Consider the following 18,575-nt stretch of genomic DNA (forward strand, 5'->3'; position numbering starts at 1 on the left):
AGCAAGTTAATGCTTCAGCAATACTCTCTATAAATATACTCACCCGTCCTCTTTAAATGGGGCAATGTCTGCTGCTGAGGACATGTTTGGGCTTGTGACCTTCTACAAGGTGGCAGAGCCCAGCACTGACAGAAGCAGAGGCTGAGGGCACTCTTGCAAACCCCCGCAAGAAGGATTTGCAGAGCAAAAGCATCAACATCTAAGGACTACCTCAAAGACAAGGTGTCAGCATTGATAATCTTGGTTGACTTTTTGCACATCACTTATCTTGGAATGGAAAATAATTGGATTGTTTTTATTGCTGTTCTCTGACTTAAAATACAGAGAAAACATACTCTCACTTTCAGTGGGAGAGCTTTTCCTGTGCAAGGTAAAATCTGCCTGTGGAGGGATTACATGTAAGCCAGGTTTGCAGCCACTTTGCCTTGATGAGCAGCAAAGGGCAGTGGATACATCACTGAACTTGATCCTGACCGAACTAGCTCATTGCTTCTTTGCAGCTACCCCCCAGCTTCTCACTTTCTCTCTATGAGTACGACATAGTTATTTTAAAATGTCAATAAAAGCAGCACAGATGATATACAGATATGTGCATGCGTGTGTATATATACATATGTATGGGAATATGGCACAGACTAAAGCGAGATCTGGATTTTTCTTGTTATCTTGTGGAAAAGCCAAGTAGAAAATCCTGAGAGGCTCCACGGAGACCCAGCAAATATGTTCATGGAGCCTTTCCCACCTCGGAGGAACTTTGAGAGCAGAAACCAACCTTGTGTCCACCCTAACCCATCACAAACCCAGGAAAGCCTGATGTCTCAAGGCTTTGTTGAGAGTTTCCCCGTGAAGGACCAAATGTGCACCCCCAGAAAATTACTCCAGGTGTGTGTCTGGCCATGCAGGAGTGGCAGAGAGGGCAGGGAGAGATGGGTGACAGGGGACAGCGAGACCCACCTGCTCCAATGACTTCTTCAATCTTTACAAAGGATACATCAATCTCCTTGGCGAACTCTCGGACCGCCTCGTTGGGGTCCTCGTAAGTGAAGGGATCAATGTAGATCTTCATCCCTGGGGACCCTTGTTGCAGGAAACATGGGAATAACAGCAAAAGGGAGAGAAACCAAAAGCAGTCATGCCATGGCCAAGAACTGGAGACCCCCATGTCCTCACACCCTCCATACACCCATTAAGATGGCTGCTATTGCTGTGCTTACTGTGCCACCTCCACAGACTCTTGGTCCACCCACTCCACCAAACCCTCCCCTGCATCCCCTCATCTCCCTCTCTGCTCTCCACTCCTCTGTTGTTATCCTTCCTCTTCCTCCTCCCCAGCGATGGGGGAGCAGTTCCAGACCTGAACTACAATTAGCTGGCTTTTAGGTGAGGACTTTTTGAGGCTCCATGCATTAGTGAAGAAATATTTATTTACCCAAAAAGGCCTCCGATAGCTTTGTGGCAGCCACTAAATTGACAGAGTGCAGCAATTATAATCAACAACCTGTATGTAGCCATAAAATACAGCCTGGCTGGCCTTCATGACAAGTGTGCAGTCCCTTGCCTGGGGGCAATGTGTAGCAGCAGGATCCAGCCACGCCACAGGGAGATGCAGCAAATCTTGCCCTTTTTAAATGGGGGAAAAAACAAAACAGGCCCCCAGATTCCCCAGATGGGGTTTGCAGACATCATGTTTGGATGCCCTAGGGCTTGTAGAGCTGCCAGGCTGCACAGCCACAGGGCAGAGTACAGTCACCACCATCCCCAGGGCTCAGCAGGGCACTGATGTTATACTGCAGTCCCATAGGGGACCCAGAGAGGGCTGCAGTGCCCCTTTGGGAGTTCAGCCACCCATGCCATTTCTCACCCAACAAGGGGACCGGGGCTGGCATAGCAGCCCCCTCAAGATCATCTCTGGAGAAGACCAGGAGGGACATTGCTGCCCAGTCCTCCTCTCCAGGGTACCTCGGTGTTATGGCGATTAATGGGTTTTGATTATGCTGCTAAAGACCTTGCCAAGGGCCACAATCCCATGGTGCTGCCGCTTCCCAGGGCCTTTCCAGAGCTGATGCTCAGACAACTGCATGGACGGCAGCATTGCCTCTGCACGGCTCCTCACCGGGAATCTAAATGGGCTCCTGGCTGCTTTGCAAGTTTGCCAGAAAGTAATTCAGGAGGAGGCATGAAAGCCTTATAGTGGGGCACTGGTGGTGCAAAACAGCTGCCAAGGGAGAACCACTTGCAGGGTCCCCAGGACTTGCAAGGGACCAGGCAGGAGCATCCTAGTCCCCAAAAGGGGCATCTGGGGCAAAAGCTCTGCGCCTCAGAGGCAGGCAGGGAAGGCTGCAATGAAGCCATCTGTGCATCTCCCAGTTCATAAATCCCTTTACGGCTCTGTCTCATACACTTTAACTGCCCCATAAATTTTTTTACAAGAGCAGCTGATGCTCCAGCCAGGATTACAAAGGGATTTACAGGATCGTAACCGAGACTGACTCACTGATCAAAATATTGAAGAAATAAAGGAGACAATAATGCCAAAGTTTCCTGCCCACTGTCAACACAGGCTGGTTTTCAAATACCCTCTGATGTGCCCCAGGGTCTGCCCGTGGGCTCAGTAAACACCAGGTTCAGCTCCCCCGTAATCCACATCCCATCCAAATGAGCGGGATTAGGGCACCTAAACCCATTACTCATCTCTGCAAACCTCAGCCGCTTCTCATCATCACCACACCAGTGAAAGCTGGGTGAAATGCGAGGTACCAGAGCACAACATCAAAGGCAACCCATGCTGAGCCTGCCTGCAAAGAGAGCTTTGTGCTCTTAAAATACCCTGAAACTCCTAGAAATTGGATTGGGCCATTTATCACTACCACAGACGATGGCAAATTTTTTACCCCTCTTTGAAAGTTGAAGGACTCTGCACCACTACCCTGACTCCAGCGCTAGATTCCTTCCAACATCGTTTTTCCTTGGGAATAAATATCATCGGGACAGAGGAAAACCTTTGCCTGCTGAATCACTGCTGCTTCAACACAGTGCTTTCCCTGTTTCCCCTATCCCAAAGCTCCTGGCGAAGCAGTGGCAGAGGTAAAGCATGAGAAATTGCAACCTGAAAGACCCCATCTCACCCCAAAACCCACCCGGGGAAGTCCTTGCCAGCAGCAGGCAGCCGGCAAACCCCGGGGGGCCCCAGGAAGGTACGGCAGTGCTGCGCCAGGCAGGCTGTAATTGCCATGCCGCTAAACACGCGGGTAATTTGTTCTGGCGGATGCACTCGTTACTCCATTAGTTGCTCACCACAAATTTCCCACCTGTTTTGCTCGAGTGTCTGCAATAATCGAGTGCCTGGAGGCTCGCTAACCTTGAAAGGGTTTTGCTGCGCGTCCGGGAGCCCCAGCACCTCTGGCTTTTGGGCACCAATCCTAACATTGCCCAGCTTTAAAAACTAAACACAGACACCCGCTTCATTGCTTTCCTACCTGGTTTGAACACCCTGGGTTTCAGGGTGCTTGGGGCGAGCTAGGGATGCATGCGGCGGTAGAGAATGTTTCAAAACGGGGAAAACAGGAAAAGTAAGTCCACCTGCAGCCTGACAGGGCTTTAGCCATCACACATCAAATAAATCTTCCCTCAGCACCCACAGTGGAGAAATGCAAAGAAAAGAGGGAGGAAAAGCACAGGTCCATCGTATTTAAGTATCACCCGGTGATGTTTGGAAAACAGTTTATCATTCGCTGGGAGGTTTATGGCCCCTCACAGCCCCGCCATCACATTGAGAGGGTTTGGTATGAAGCTGAGAAGGTCAAAAAAGATCTAGTGCACTGTTGCTGTTTGGCCGGGCTCTCCCGGCTGCCTCCAAACCCCTCCCTTCCCTGTCAGCCCTCCTGTTTTCTCTGCCAGGCTGATCGCTCCATCTCTGTCCCTCCCCTCAGCCATCCTGCTCCCTGCCTTCCCCAGCCATCCTTCATCCATCCCTGCATCCTGCCGCCATCCCTTTTCCCCAAGCAGGTGCCCAGGACCCAGGGACAGTTTCTTCCCACAAGGCAGCAAAATGCAGCTGGGAGGCATCTCTAGGAGGGTATAAATGGGATTTACATCCTGTGGGGACAGGGCACAGAGCCTGCAGGCACCAGGTGGCAACTCTTCACCCCCTGGAGCTGCTGCTTTGCTGCTCTATTATCATTTCCAATGATCGTAACAGCCCCACTGGCTGCTTTACCAGGAGCTGGAGGAGCACCTGAGCACACATTATATACAACAGATGCCTCAAATTTATTCTGGTGCACAGCCCCACCAACCGCAAAGGTGTCTTAGAAAAAGGCTCGTCAGGCTCAGGCTCTACTAGTTGTTTGCCATGGGGATCAGCAGCCCAAAGGCAGTTGAACCTTTCTAGGCACTGGGTACACATCCTTCTTGGACCAGGGTGCAGAGAAAGCATCAGCCACATCAGCCTCCAGCCCCCACTCCCCAGCCACTCTCCCCAAATTTGGTGTCCCTTTAGCCGTAAGAGCAACCCAGCACTGATCCTGGCCCAGGTAGAGCATGTGGCAGGAGATCAGGAGCTCATTCCTGCTCCACACACTGCCTCTCTCCTTCCCTTACTCCTCTGGGAGTCTTCACAGCATCTTCTCCCCATGCCTTGTCCCCCTGCGTCACGTCTGCCCCTTACCTCCCTCTGTCTCCCCAAATCCATGCCCATCCCCCAAATCCCCATTGCTCTTCATTTCCCACCCACAGCGCTGCATCACTGCAAAATCCCCACAGAAAGCCTGACACACAGCTGTGGACATCCCTACTCCCACCCTACAGTCCTCTCCACCCACCCCATGGGGCTTTCATTCCCTGACTGTGCACATTTGAGGGTGCAGGAGTAGGACACATGCTGGGTGCAGATTTAGGAGTGCTTCCCCTGCCTGCTTTTCCTTGCTTACCTCGCCCGGTGCTGTAGTGCTGTAATTTGTCACTGTACACTGCCTCCTTGCTGTAGGCACGCTTCCTGGGAGAAGAGGGGAGAAAACAGCTGGGCTTGAGGGATGAGTGGCTGGCGACAGCCCTGAACCACTCCCCTGCCAGCCATACGCAGCAAGCAGTGGCAGCTCAGAGCTCTCTCCAGCTGTGGAGGTCTCCCCTCCCCTCCTACCCCAAATCTCTCCCAGCTACGTTTTACCACCTCTGCCTTGCAGGGAGGCAGCATCCCATGACTTACCTACTGCAGACAATGGAAATGGCCACCAGTGAGACAATGAAGACCACCCCGGCCGCTGCAGACCCCGCAATCAAAGGCAGTTGCTCTCTCAGCTCTGACTTGTAGTCATCTGCAAGAGAAGAGGGACAGGGTGAATTCTCCCTTGCACACTCATGGAATAAGAGCAGCCTCCTGGGAAGGGGTCCCGTAATGCCCCCTCTGACTCCATGGGTGCTGCTCCCATGGAAGGGTGGTGGGAAAAGGGGGAATCCAGATGGGAGCGTTGATTGAGGCAGGTGATGAGCCAGTCCTGCATTGCACCAGGAAAGATTGTCATGCTTGGCTCACATATACTTGGGGTTAAAAATGTGGAAGAAAAGGTCCTAGGAATGAAGTCAAACTAATGTGTGTGGGCCCCATTTCCCACAGAAATGAGGTTCACAAGGTGGCTTAATCTGTGCCCCTGGGGTTTCGCTTCCCACAATAAATTTAAACCTATTGGCCATTTTGTCCAAATTTAACACAGGGCCTCACAAACACAAAGTTCCTACAAACTGAAGGAAAAGAGGAAGAGGAAAGACACCATTAATAAACAAACCAGATGGGGAAGGTGTGCCAGGAGTTCACCCATATTAGACACTGGAGAGTCCACCACACAACAGTTAGCCTTGAGAGAGGGGCCCAGGAGAACCCGAGCACCTTTGCTGCAGGTCTGCTTATAGGTGTTTACATCTCAACAGATGGCATGAGCCAACTTCCTTTACAGAGCCATAGCAACCACAGCATCCCTTCCACACCAAGCATCCCTCAAACTCCCTGCGTCCCCTTGGCCACCCCACTTCAGCAGCAAGCTGGGGTAAAAGCCGAGGTAGCACAGGGAGGACTGGACATGCCTGGAGGAACCCCAAGAACACCACTTGCAACTTCCATGTGTCCGTCCCCTCCCAATTTCCCCTTCTCCTGCCCTGTCCCATTAGCAGTGCAGGTACATGCAGTGGGCGCTATGTGGCAGACCCCACACTCCTGGAGGCTTCTGTAGCCCTCCAGAAACACCCCTCCTCTCCAACTGTCCCCAGCAAGGTCTACCAGGCTGTGCCAGCAGCCACAAGCAAGGGTTAAAGGAAAATTCACTCCAAAAAGAAGCATTTAGCACCCTTTTATCTTTATTTTTCTATTCCATGGTTAATTATTAGCAACTAGATTTATCTCTTGCATGTCGCTTAAATCCTGAGAAATTCTCATCTAACAATCAATTAGTATTTAATAATCTACACTATCCATTCTTATTAAATTTCAATTAATTGCTTATTTGAGGCAGGATTTTTCTTCTCGCTTCTCTAATCCTGAATGTTCCAGGCACTGGCAGAGTTTATTACCATTTCTTTACCTTCGGTTTTCCTCTTCCCGCCCCAGCTGGCACTTGACACAAGTGCAAGCACAGAGTGACCCAGTTTTAGGAAAGAAGAGAAGTTTTAGGCAAGACAGCCAAGCAGGTCTGGGACCCTAGGGTGTCACCTAAGCGAAGCAGGATACATGCCAACAGAGGCAGAGAAGGGACACTCTGCAGGGATTTCTGCTGCTCCAAGGGTAGGAGGTCCACAAAAGGAGCCTTGCTTCACTCAGTGACTTCTGGATTAGTCCTGAAAATGGTATTAATGAAAAACCCTCCCATGAGTTATTAATCTCTAAAGGGATCTAGTATTTGTGGTCGCAGGGAGGGGCTGGGGACAGAACAACAGCAGCACGACTCTGGAAAGCAACCAGAAGAAGCAGCGATGGTTGTGAGCTGACCCTTTTCCTTTGACACACCACCTCAAGGTAGGAAATCAGCTTTAGTGTTGGGTCTGACCCTCCCAGCTTTGCCCTGATGGCTCAGATACAGCTCTGAACGCCCCAGGAAAGCACCCCTAGGGAGCATCCCAGGAGTTCTTCCTCCAGGGGTCTACAGCCCCCTGCTCCTCCCCTCCCTGCCATGCCAGACTCACAGCCAGTGGCAGGGCGGGTCTGTCACCACAGAGGCAGGAAGGACAAAACCACAGCTAAATAGCAAGTGAGAAAACAGAGAGCTAAGAGATTTAAAGCAGATTACTCCTCCAGCTGGTGATTAACAACACATTGCTGTAAATCACCTGGCTTTTGCCCGCTGCCCACTGGGAGAGAGGTTTGCAGAGACAAGTTCGTTTAATCCAATTAGAGCCCGAAGCTGTTGCTGGAAAGACAACCACCCCCTTCGCCACCCTGTCCCCCTATCCAGCACTCACCGTCCGTCAGCGTCTGGAAGCACATCTTCCCACTGTACTTGCCGTAGCCAGCCACAGTGCGGGCTCGCACCTGCACCACGTACACCATGCCGGGTCGCAGCCCCTCAATCCTGGCTGTGTTGGTCTGGCTGCGGGCCATGGAGGAGTTGTACTCGTTGTGGTCCTGTAGGCACAGCCGAGAAAGATGGTCAGTGGTGGGGACAATGTACCCTGCAGCGCACCCGTCCCTGTTAACAGCAGGGATGAGGTTTGTCTGCAGGGGGATAAAGTGGTGGCCCTGGCTCTGCTTCAGAAGGACAAGCACCGGAGCCTGAGCAAGATGGATCAGACCCTCAATCCCTGACAGGGAGGATCCCACAGAAGCAGGATCTGCAAGCTCTGTCCGGCCTCTGGGGAGCTGGGGAGGTCCCTGCAGCATGTGCCTCCCCCACAGGCCCCTGGTGCACCACAGCAAAGAACATGGAGCAGCAGGGGGAAACAGTAAGAGCATCCAGAGCAAAAACACCCATGAGGAGCAAATTCCTTTCATCTTCAAACCACTGATGTTCCTGCACAGTTCAGAAATGTCATGCAGTTATAGAAACACTGTAACACACCATACATGATCCCGCTCAGGCAGGTTCAAGGGCAGCTTGCCTCTGCCGAAAGCCTCAGCCTCTACTGCTCTGCTCGCAGGGGTCCTGGTACTAAACCTTGGTGGAGATGTCACGCATCTCAAATCTCATTTTTTGCAACATTCCCCGGTGATTTGCCATAAAGGGGCCGCTGGTGAAATCATCTAATTATTCACATTTAGAGGAATTCATTAAAGCTGGCAAGTCACGGGAGGGATGGAACAGCTTGGGCTCGGCACGGTTCACCGCAAGAGTCGAGAGCATGTCCCCTGCAGGGAAGGACAGCTGCCAGTGAAACAAGCCAGCAGGAGGCAGTGACCTGGGACAGGGACAACCCTAATAACCTTCACCAGTCCTCACCAGCCCCCTCCTTTCCTCCTGACTCTGTCCCCATGCTCCAGGTCCCTGCTCACCCTAGCAGATACCAGAACCAAGGCATTGATGGGCTTTGATGTGCTGGAAAAACGCTGCCCATGGAGAGGGAATTAGCATCTGCATCCACAACATCACTTCCCTTACCCTGGTTGCACATCACTCCCAGCCTCCAGAGCCAGTGTGGGTAACCAGGCACCTGTCCCACCACCCGGACCCTTCCCAGCAAAGAGATTCAGAGCATGTTGATGTTCCCCCTCTTTCAGCAAGCTCAGGACCTGAGAAGCCTCCCAGCAACATGGTACGAAGCTCCGCGTGCCCCCAGCCTACCCTCAGTCACAAGGTTTCCACCTGAGCTTACCGCTGCTGGCCTGGAGCCCACGGTGCTGCTGACATCGGGTGTGCAGATGCGGCTCACCTTCTCATAGTAGCGGATCTCATAGTCCAGGATGATGCCATTGGGCTGCTCAGGCTGAGGCCAGGAGAGCGTGATGCTCCTCATCGTGGCGCTCACCTGATGCATGATGGGGACGGTGGAAGGTGCTGCCGATGAAGCAAGAAGAGAGGGAAAATTACCGGAGAGGGGTAGGACCAACAGCCCTGGGAGAGGGAAAATCTCCTGGGCATATGGAGCATCCCAAATCTCCCATGCCTGCGGTTGTTCATCCCATGGGACAAGCTCATGCATTAGCAGTGGGAAGAGCAGCATTTCAGCAGCTTACATGGAACAGAGCAGTGAGTTGGCAAGGGAATTCTGGTATTTAAACCAATTATTCTTTTTAATTAGGCACTCAGAAATACTCAGTGTTCCTTCTCCCTGGGATTGCTTGTCTCCCCATGGCAGGGCAAAGACAGTCAAGCTCTCCCCAGCAGGGACAAACCAAGGCTCGATGATGGTCCCCAGATCTGCTTGCCATCTATTGCTGTAACAGCCTCCTTGGAGGAGCCAGCTCTGCAGGAACCTGCACCACAGCTGCGATTCCATGTGCTGCCAGTAATAGGATGTAGGAGGAAAAATCTGCCCACCCTGGGGACGATGATGGGAAAGCAGGGCAGGGCCACTCCAGTCCAGCAAGGGGACACCAAGGTGCTGGAGCTCTAGCATGGCTTCGGCTCAGCCCTGGCCTGGAAGAGCTGTGGGGTCTGCTCTTAGGGACTCTCTGGGGATGCTCACCATCAGTGTCCAAACATGCTTCTCCCAGGAGCTTTATTTCCAAAGCCCAAACACTTGCAGAGCAATCTCAAACCATCCTTCAGGTCTTAGCCCACCTGGAGGCCATGGCACAAGGGTGCTCAAAAGGCGCACCTCCATCCCTGCACCTCCCAGGCAGCAAACCACAGGGGTCCCAGGCAACTTGTCGCACGATCCCCGGAGAAAACAAAATGCTCGGCACTGGCCGAGCATGCAATTGACATCGGATCCAAGGCCGGCATGGTTTGTTTGACCCCCTTCCCTCCCTGCCATGCACTTCTAGTCGGTCTTGCCAGCCACACCACACACCACGTTTGCTCTGTAAAGCCACCCATAGTATTTCAGTTCATACACCAGACTGGAGCTAAGCAAGGAGGTTTCCTAAAATATCTGCCAGGCACATTGTCCCCACTGCAGCTGCTCCCTGCCCTGCTCTCCACATGCACTGGAGCGATCCCAGGGTTGCCCTGCGCCTCCCAGGGAGCCCAGCATGCCTGGAGCTGAGCGCCCCAGCAGCAGCAACACCATCCTTCCACCAGCAAGGACACCAAGCTGTTAAATTAGCCAGGAGCCACTTCTCCAAAGGCTTTTTGCCCTCCAAGTTATACTTGAAAGGACCAGAGCCAGCCAATACGGCCCTGATCCTGCACTTAATCCTACCAAAAGCCTCCAGGCAAGGTACCCAAGTCTCTCCACACCTAAACATCGCTGGCATGACCTGCTTGCAGGGTCAGCTCCCTATCCAGTGCAGGCAGCGCTGGGCAGGGAAAATGCCTCCTCCCCATGGATCTGGGACAGAGCTGAGCTCAGCATGACCGGCTTGGCAAGCAGGATTGTGCCACAGAGGGAATTTGGAGGCAGCGGGACCCCCACTCCACGTGGCCACACTGGGAGATGTCAGTAGTCCAGCACCACCTTTGTTTACCCGGTGTATTTACTCCCATATATTTTTTTTTTCAATCTCTCCACATCCACCCTGAGAAGATGCTCCTGGGCTGAAATTAAACACTTAGTTTGATTGCTGTTTTTGTTAATTGCTGTGTGGTGGAGGCAACCCTGCAGGGTGAGATAAACTAACCAGCCCAGATCCAGCCCCACATGGTGAAAGCAGGTGGAAAAACCCACTGCAAAGCCAAAGGGATTTTAGAGGGACAGCACCGATCCTGCCCTTGACACACCTGATGCATTTCCATCAGGTCATCCCACAGCCTGTCCTGAGGCACTGGGAGCATTTCCACATTAATATTCAGCCTTTGCAAGACAAACAGAGTGGTGGGGTTCAGACACATGGATGCGGGTGCCCTTGGTGCTTCCAGCTCCCGGACAGCCCAAGAGTGAGAGACAAGCAAAGAAACACCCCAAAATTCCCACCCCAGAGAAAAGGCTTGGAGACCAGAGGCAGGTTTGGTTGCACATAGTTCAGGAGACAGAGGTGCCAGCCAGACACAAGCATAGATTTGCATTCCCCAAAGCTGGGAGACTAAAATATTTATGCCAGGTTTCTGTCTCATGCTGTCCTGAGGGAGCAGGATGGCAAAGGCTGCCTGCATTATACCCTTGGCGCAAAGTGGAAATTACCATCCCCTTTCTCCGCCCAAAGCAGACAGGTTTCCATCCCCTCAGCTCCCTTGTGTTCGTCATTGCATCCTGGGACTGGGTTCCCCCTTACCATCTGCACACCCACCCTGTCAGCATCCTGGTTTGGCCCAGAGCTGCTTGATCAGCTCCTGATGCCTGATTGGGAAGAGGGAGGTAAAGGGGCTGGGGAGTCTGGAAAAGGGGACAAGGGGAAAATGATAGGAGACGAATGTGCCAGAGGAAACAGAGCCTGAACTCAGCCCTGGGATGCTGCTAGCCCCATGCTGCAATGAAGCTGGATTCACCCCATCTCCATGCTCCCACATGGGAAAGGGGGGAAATAGTGATGCTGTTTCAACCCCAAGCAATCTAGAGGGGGATAAAAAGCAGATATCAGTCCTGACCCCCTTCCCTCCCACAACCCAGCTCTAGCTTTGCCCAGGGCAAAGCACCTGGGCACCCCCTACAACTCTCCTATCACTCTCCCTCCCTCTTTTCCTGGCCTTTCTCCCTGCTTGCTGCTTTCCTCCAGCCCGCCCAGCACTGAGTGCAGGTTTACCGCAGCCGTCAGACACCACTCATACCCCCAGGAGCTTTTTCCTTTGGACTCAGAGACTGCAACTTGTATATGGCTTAAAACCTCAGGCACAGTGCTGTCCCAAGACTCACCAGCTTGGTTGGTGGTGATGTTGACAGAGACATGCTGCGGTGGGAAGGGGCTTTTGTTGGAAACCCCATTGACAGCCTGGATCTCAAAGGTGTATGGCGTGTGCGCCCACAGGTTGCTGATAAAGACTCGGGTCTCCGTCAGCCCCAGCTGCCGGGGAACAAAGTCGACATTGTCATCACAGCGGGAGCAGGCACGTCGGTCCGACCGGCACTTCTTGCAGACAATGTTGTAGGTGACATCGTCCCGACCCCCAGTCTCTCGTGGCGGGTGCCACTCCAGGATGATGGATGTCTCATTGACAATGGAGATGACATTGCGGGGGCCAGATGGGACGCCTGTGGAGAAGGAGTGCACTTGAGACAGGCCCTTGCCCAAAATGTACACCCAGCCCTACCAGGGCTCAGTGGGAGCCCTGGGAGGCTCCAGCATGGTTAAGGACACCCCACAGCTCCATCTGCCAGTCTACCCATCACCTCCTGGCTCATGAGGGATTCGGTCTTCTTGGCTTTCCCTGATTCAGGGTCATGCTCTCTGCATCAGCAACACTGATTACCCATACTGCCAGCCACTGAGAGAGGTTTTACTGTTGAGGATGGGGACTCCCATGCCACAAACCCACTTAGTCTCCAAAAAAAAACCCTTATGCATGACGCACACAAGATCCATCAGTGAAGATGGACCCATTTTAATGATCAGGAGATACCAAGATAGCTCAAGAGTTCACATGGAGAAGCACCTCAAACAGATTATCACAGCAAGAGAAACACCACTTAGGCAGCACCATGGAGAAATGGAGGAGCAGCGGGCAAAAAGAGAGTCGAAAATGGAAAGTGGTTATTAACAGTTCGACATCTCAAGTTCAGAGCCTGGGTATTTAATGGAACAAAGGAAGGCTCTCCTCTGTGCCCCACACTGCTCACTGTTTTGCAAGCAGCTCAGATGTTGGCCGAGAGATCAAAATGGCATTGATCAAATCCGCCGGGAGCCATTGCAAATACTTCAGAGGGTGGAGAATTGAACGTGGCTCCAATTGCACCTGCTGCCAGAACAGAGCTGGAGTCGATAGGGAGCAATTCAGGAGCAATCCAGGTGGGAGAGCATCACTGAGGTACATACATACATCTGCCCAGGTCTGGGAAGGATTTGGGGTTAGCCAGGATGGCTCCGCAGCCAAAACCACAACATTTGGCTGCTGGGTTATATTATATAAGGAAAGTGATGAATTACTCATGCCAGCAGGGCTTGGCGCTGTGTTTCTGAGGAACAAAAAGGACTTCGCCACAATGGAGGAGGAGCAATAAAAATGATGGAGGACTTGACCTGCAAGGAAAGGTTAAGAGAGCTAAGCATGCTCTGTCTTGGAGAAAATCATCCTGGGGGAGCCCTCCACGTGTCTGTGCTGGGGAACATCATTAGCAGCTGCAGATAAATTAGCCCCATTATTGGGCAGGGGTGGGCTGGGCAGAGGTGGCTTCATCAGCACAGGGGTGACATGGCTGGTGGGATGGAGAGGTCACCCCATGTGGAGGACCTGCAGCTGAAAACCCTGCACAGGCCACCACTACCAGCCAGCCCAGGGGGCCATGGGTGGCCAACCCTGTCCAGCCTGTGCTTCGCTCTCCCCCTGCTCCCTTAATTGCATCCAGGCAGGCACTTTGGGAGCCTCTCTGAGCCGTTGCTGGGGATACCACAGATGAAAGCATCTTGTTAAAATGCCAAGAAAAATGACAGGCTTTAAAACAAAATGTTTTGTGGAAGAAAAAAAAAAAAATCTGTTCCCTTTAATTCTTTTCCCCTTTAGCAGAGTAAATGAACATGTTAGGGAGCAGTGGCCAGTGCGGCATCCTCACTGGAAAGGGCTTTTGTGGACTTGAGGCACTACAGATGTCTCATGGTGGGGCTCCCCCCAAAACCCTGATAGCAGGTACCGGAGATGTCAAAGGGGGTTTACAGGAGGGATGGTAGGGGACACATCAGGGGCAGGAGCCAAGGGACAGACATCAGTTCCTCAGGAGCAAACAGATCAGAGTACTCACAAAGGCTGGGGAGAAGGATCAATAAACAGCAAGTCACCCCCAAAAAGCTGCAACCTGTCTTGGGAACCTTAATACAGTCACCTTCTTTGTACCTTAAGCAGACAATATTTTTTCAAGCTTTTTCTCAAGAAAAAGGGAGAAAACCACCTTTCTTCCCTGGCCCAGAGGCAAACCACTGTCTCCCCAAATTCCCCCTCCCTTAACTGCAGCCCCTCCCTCCCATGCCAGGGGTAAAGGGCAGGAACCACGCTCGCAGGCATCACCCTCTGGAAGGGCTCTGGTCCAGGGTAGCGCCTGCAGCTCCACACTGTAATTTACTCCTCTGACATGGAAAAACTTTGTTGAACAGCTGGCATCTCAAATTAGAGCATCATAAAATTAAGCGTTGACAAAAAGAAATAAAAATCAGCAAATGGACTTTTTTAATACTGTATTCCTATAGCACAGCAATACTGTAAATCAGCTACATAACAAGAAATAATAAAGATATATAGACTCATCTGCAGTTGTGCTACCTGCCAACTACCTCCACTCTGACAGCTCAAGTGATCCAGCAAAACATGCAAATCCTTCCCTCATTTCTGATGTACGTTTCAGGCGCTCCCCAGCACCAAGGGTCCAAAGCATCCTTGTGCTAAAGCTCCCTGATCGACTGATTCAAGGGCCTGGAGCGTATTTTAGTGGGGGAGTTGACAAAGTTGAGACTCACATTCCCAGCGGGCTGAAGAGCACAGCAGCTTTCTTCCCTCCTGGGCTCTTTTCTCACCAAGAGACATGCTTGAGGCTGCAGCTGCCATCCCAGGCAGTGCAGGCAGACAACTGAGCAGCGATGCATCACACACAGTGCCCCATTAAATACCAATGCTTAATGCACCCTTCCCTCCTAAAAAAAGTACTGCATCTGCTGGAGTGTTCATCTATGAACAAGAGAGCAACAGCAGGTAACTTTAAATTCTAATTTACCCTGGGGACTATCTCCCTGCCATCACCACCAATGCCAGGGTGAAGTATAAATTCAAATGGCTGCCAGAGAGCTGGGTTGAAGGACCATCCCATTGGTCATCATTTGTGCGTGCCATGGCAGTCTGCAGGAAAGCAGAGCAAAAGGTAACGAGACATCATCTGCTTATGCCAACACGGTGGTCAAGGGATTCTTGTTGGTGCGAGGAGTGTTTCTATAGCACGCAGAGGTGGTGCTGAGCCACGCAGAGAGGGACAGGTATTCAATATGGGTATCCCAGCTCTCTGCAAAACTAAACCCTTGCAGTGTGTTGACCTCAGCTGGCTGCCAGACACCCACCCAGCTGCTATCTCACTCCCCTCCGCAGCAGGAGAGGGGGAGAAAATAAGATTAAAAAGCTCACGGATTGAGACTTTATTCCCACCACTTCCCCAGCAGCAGAGAGGAGCGAGACCCTGCAGCCCCCAATGCCAGCCCTGATCTGTTACTCACTGGTGCAGGCAGCTGCCGGTGGGTCAAAATCTGCCCGGTAGTAGCCATTGCGGCAAGTGCAGACCGGCGAGGCCTCGGCGGTGGAGCGGCTGTTGGAGGGGCACGGCGCACAGACCCCAGCACCCTGGCTGGCCTTGAACGTCCCTGCTGGGCAGGCTGCAAAAAAAAGGAGAGGAAAGCAGTTGGGTACTGAATCATCCCTGGGCAGAGGCGAAAGCAGGCCCTGTCCTTGAAACAGGACAGAGAGAAAAAGAAAAAAAAGAAATAAAAGAAGACACATCAAAGCTTCACACCTGTATCAACTAAACGGGGTAGCACCTTCCTGCAAAACCACAATAGCTATAATTTTCCACACTGGCCATGAATTATTTCTGAAGCCACCAGGAAAACACTGAAATCATACAGCAACAATACAGTAATTAGCCAGGGACAGCACGGGGGCTGCAGCAGCTCCTTCGCTCCCCACCACTTGTACCCAGGCAGGGGGATGGCAGGGGGCTGTGGGACCCCCTTCCCTGGCAACACCCATGGGGACACAGACATGCAGGGGCAGCACACCACTCCCCTTCTGCTGATCTGAATCATCCATTTCCACCACCCCAACAGCATGCCTCAGGGCTTGCAACCCTTTTTCCATGCAAAATTTTAATATTTAATTTAAAAGTTGGTGTGACACCCATGACAGTGTCTTACGGGTCCATCCCATTAATCCCCCACAGCCCAGGGCTGGGGCTAACCACCTTCCTGGCCTTCGGCCTCTGAGTTCATTCAAGCAGGAAACGGCAACTAATTCATAAATGAGAAGATGCTCCAGTTACAGTTACGGCAAGGCTTTAGTAAGTGACGGGGAGATTTCATTAATCAACTGTCTCGCTGCTCTGCAGTCAGAGGGTGAAAATGGAGTGACAAAGATGGGGTCCCTCACTTCTTCCCCACCCCACCAGTCCTCACCAGCTAGGCATTGATGAATGGATGCTCATCCACCCTTGACATGTAACAAAACCCTCAGGTGACCCCTACAAAACTGAAAGCTGCAGAACATCTGTATTCTGGCACACATACCCAGGGGACCAGAATTCCATCCAGGCCCAGCACCTGGCAAGGGGCAGCCTGTTCCTGGCCTCGCACACAGGGCAGCCCCACCTCCATTTGGCTCCCAGATCTGCCCCCATGATGCTGTCATCTCCAAGGCAGAGCTCTGCGAAGAAACACCCTAAGTGCCTCATAAACACAGAGATGATTGAGATAATGGAAAGTGCCTCTTAGCCCCTGTCTGCTGCATCAGGATATGAGGCATCTCCTAGCAGCCATGAAGAGGAAATTAATAGGAGCAAGCAGGAGTAACCACTTTGATGCAATTTCCTTGGGAGATAGTGGACCATCTAATCTTTATTGGAGCCCTTTAACCTGTCATTCAAAACTCCTGAAGGCCTCTTGCTCACACAGCCTTTCCAGATATTAAAAGATGATAAAAAAGGATAAATCAAAACAATATTTTACAATTTTATTATTCAGGGGATTCTTTTTCCCCGCCTGAGGCACACAACTAGCTATGATGAACCGTCTCTCCAATGGCACTAACAGCTGAGTGGGGATGTGGCAGCCAGAGGGACCAGCCACCATCTCTTGCTGCCCTTCCTCCTCTCTACCACAGTAGGACCACCAAGTCCTCCGCATCCTACAGCGGCCATCACCCACGTATGGCCCCTTACAGAAGTGCTTAGGGCCATAACCCACCACCTCGTGCAGATAGGCAGCTAAGGATGCAGGGTCACCGTGCATTGCAGGACACTGGGTGGGCACATGAGGGTTGGGGGGGAACTTCAGGATGCCGAGCAGAAGGCAGCCATACGCAGATCCTTCCCTGAGCCACACTCACAACAGCATGAAGCAGCAGAGTTAGAGCAGACTCACAAGGTAGGAGACACAACCACATGTGGACACCAAGACTTTGAGGTGAATCTTCATTTCTTCACCTCTTCCCTTCCCACCAGCACCTCCCTGCAGTGTCCCAGCAGCACTGCACTCCCACCAGCAAGTGTTAGCAGCCACAAGACATGCAACAGGTGACTTGTGGGCTCTAGAGCTGGAGGACGTGTTCAGAAACATGCCTGAAACATGCTGGGTTCTTTGGAGGAGCAGGAAGGAGAGGACAGCAGTATCAGGGAATGGCCACCTGTGTTTTGATGGAAGGGGATGGGAGAGGGAAGAGGAAGACGAGATGGTCACAGCGCTATGAACACACATTGGTTTTAAGCATAGGGGCACGTTGGTAGGTCAGTTGAAGGGGTTTGTTGATTTTTACTTACAATTAATCCAAGTGATGCTTTGTCAAAATACCTGAACAAAGTACACCCTGCAACCCAGCGTCCTCAGGTTTCTTTTATCACTTCACTTATCCATGAATTCCTCTAATCTGCAGGCACGTGGCTCTTAATTGTTATTATTACCAATTAGCTTTTCTCTCCTGTAATTACAGTGTGCTTGCCCTGAAACTGTGGGAGACTTCAGGGAGGCTGATGCTTTCTCCTTCCTCCCCAAAATGCCACAGGCTGCAGCCCTCTGCTCTCACTGTTGCTCATGTCTCCCCTCTTTCTGGGGCAGCTGAACCACAAACCTCACACCAAAGATGAAGCCGAAACCTCCAAGCCCCCGCAATGCCACAGTGGGATTTATAGAGACGCACACAGCATGGGATCCATAATCCTTCAGATGGTAAACATGCAGTCCAAATATAAGACTCAGACAGAGGGCTTGAGCCCACGAGGGAGCAATAAATCACCCCACTAACAGCAAGTGCAATGTTTGCCTTGATTTAAGGGCTGCTGCAAGAAAGTTTCCCAGAGCTGGCAAGATCTGGATCTGCAATAGCACCTCAGACAAGTGCAGGATGAGGCTCTGCCTCAGTTTTCCCTGTGGAAACAGGCTCTTTTTGCCAGTGCCCAGGCTGTGGCGCAATCTGCATCTCTTCAGCCTGGAGAAGAATTAATTGATTGTTGATTACGTGGGCTGGATAAGATTAATGATGTGCTTAACTATCCATTTGCTCGTGTTTAAGCACTAGGGGTGTGTTTGTAAATGATGAGGCACAAAACCCGACTGTGCCACTCAGCGGCTTCAGCGCTCGACAGGGCTGCCTGCTCAGCACTTAAACCCCCCCATAACCCAAAGCTGCCTGCAGATCTATCATCCTGCCTGCACACCAGGGATGTCGCTC

At 51.9% G+C, this 18,575-nt stretch overlaps 1 protein-coding gene across 4 annotated transcripts in view; it reads right to left on the minus strand.

Moving 5' to 3' along the window:
* EPHB1 (EPH receptor B1) overlaps positions 1–18,575 on the minus strand; it is an 87,176-nt gene that overhangs the window by 16,248 nt on the left and 52,353 nt on the right. For all 4 annotated transcript variants that reach the window (XM_064457135.1, XM_064457136.1, XM_064457138.1 and 1 more), the window contains 7 exons: positions 15,359–15,514; positions 11,869–12,204; positions 8,791–8,972; positions 7,444–7,606; positions 5,204–5,312; positions 4,929–4,993; positions 955–1,077 (listed from right to left, as the gene is read on the minus strand). In XM_064457135.1, the coding sequence (XP_064313205.1) occupies positions 955–1,077; positions 4,929–4,993; positions 5,204–5,312; positions 7,444–7,606; positions 8,791–8,972; positions 11,869–12,204; positions 15,359–15,514 (1,134 nt within the window). The remainder of the gene's footprint in view (positions 1–954; positions 1,078–4,928; positions 4,994–5,203; positions 5,313–7,443; positions 7,607–8,790; positions 8,973–11,868; positions 12,205–15,358; positions 15,515–18,575) is intronic.

Source organism: Phalacrocorax carbo, chromosome 7 (genome assembly GCF_963921805.1).
Source record: "Phalacrocorax carbo chromosome 7, bPhaCar2.1, whole genome shotgun sequence".
In the NCBI taxonomy this organism is placed as follows: Eukaryota; Metazoa; Chordata; class Aves; order Suliformes; family Phalacrocoracidae; genus Phalacrocorax; species Phalacrocorax carbo.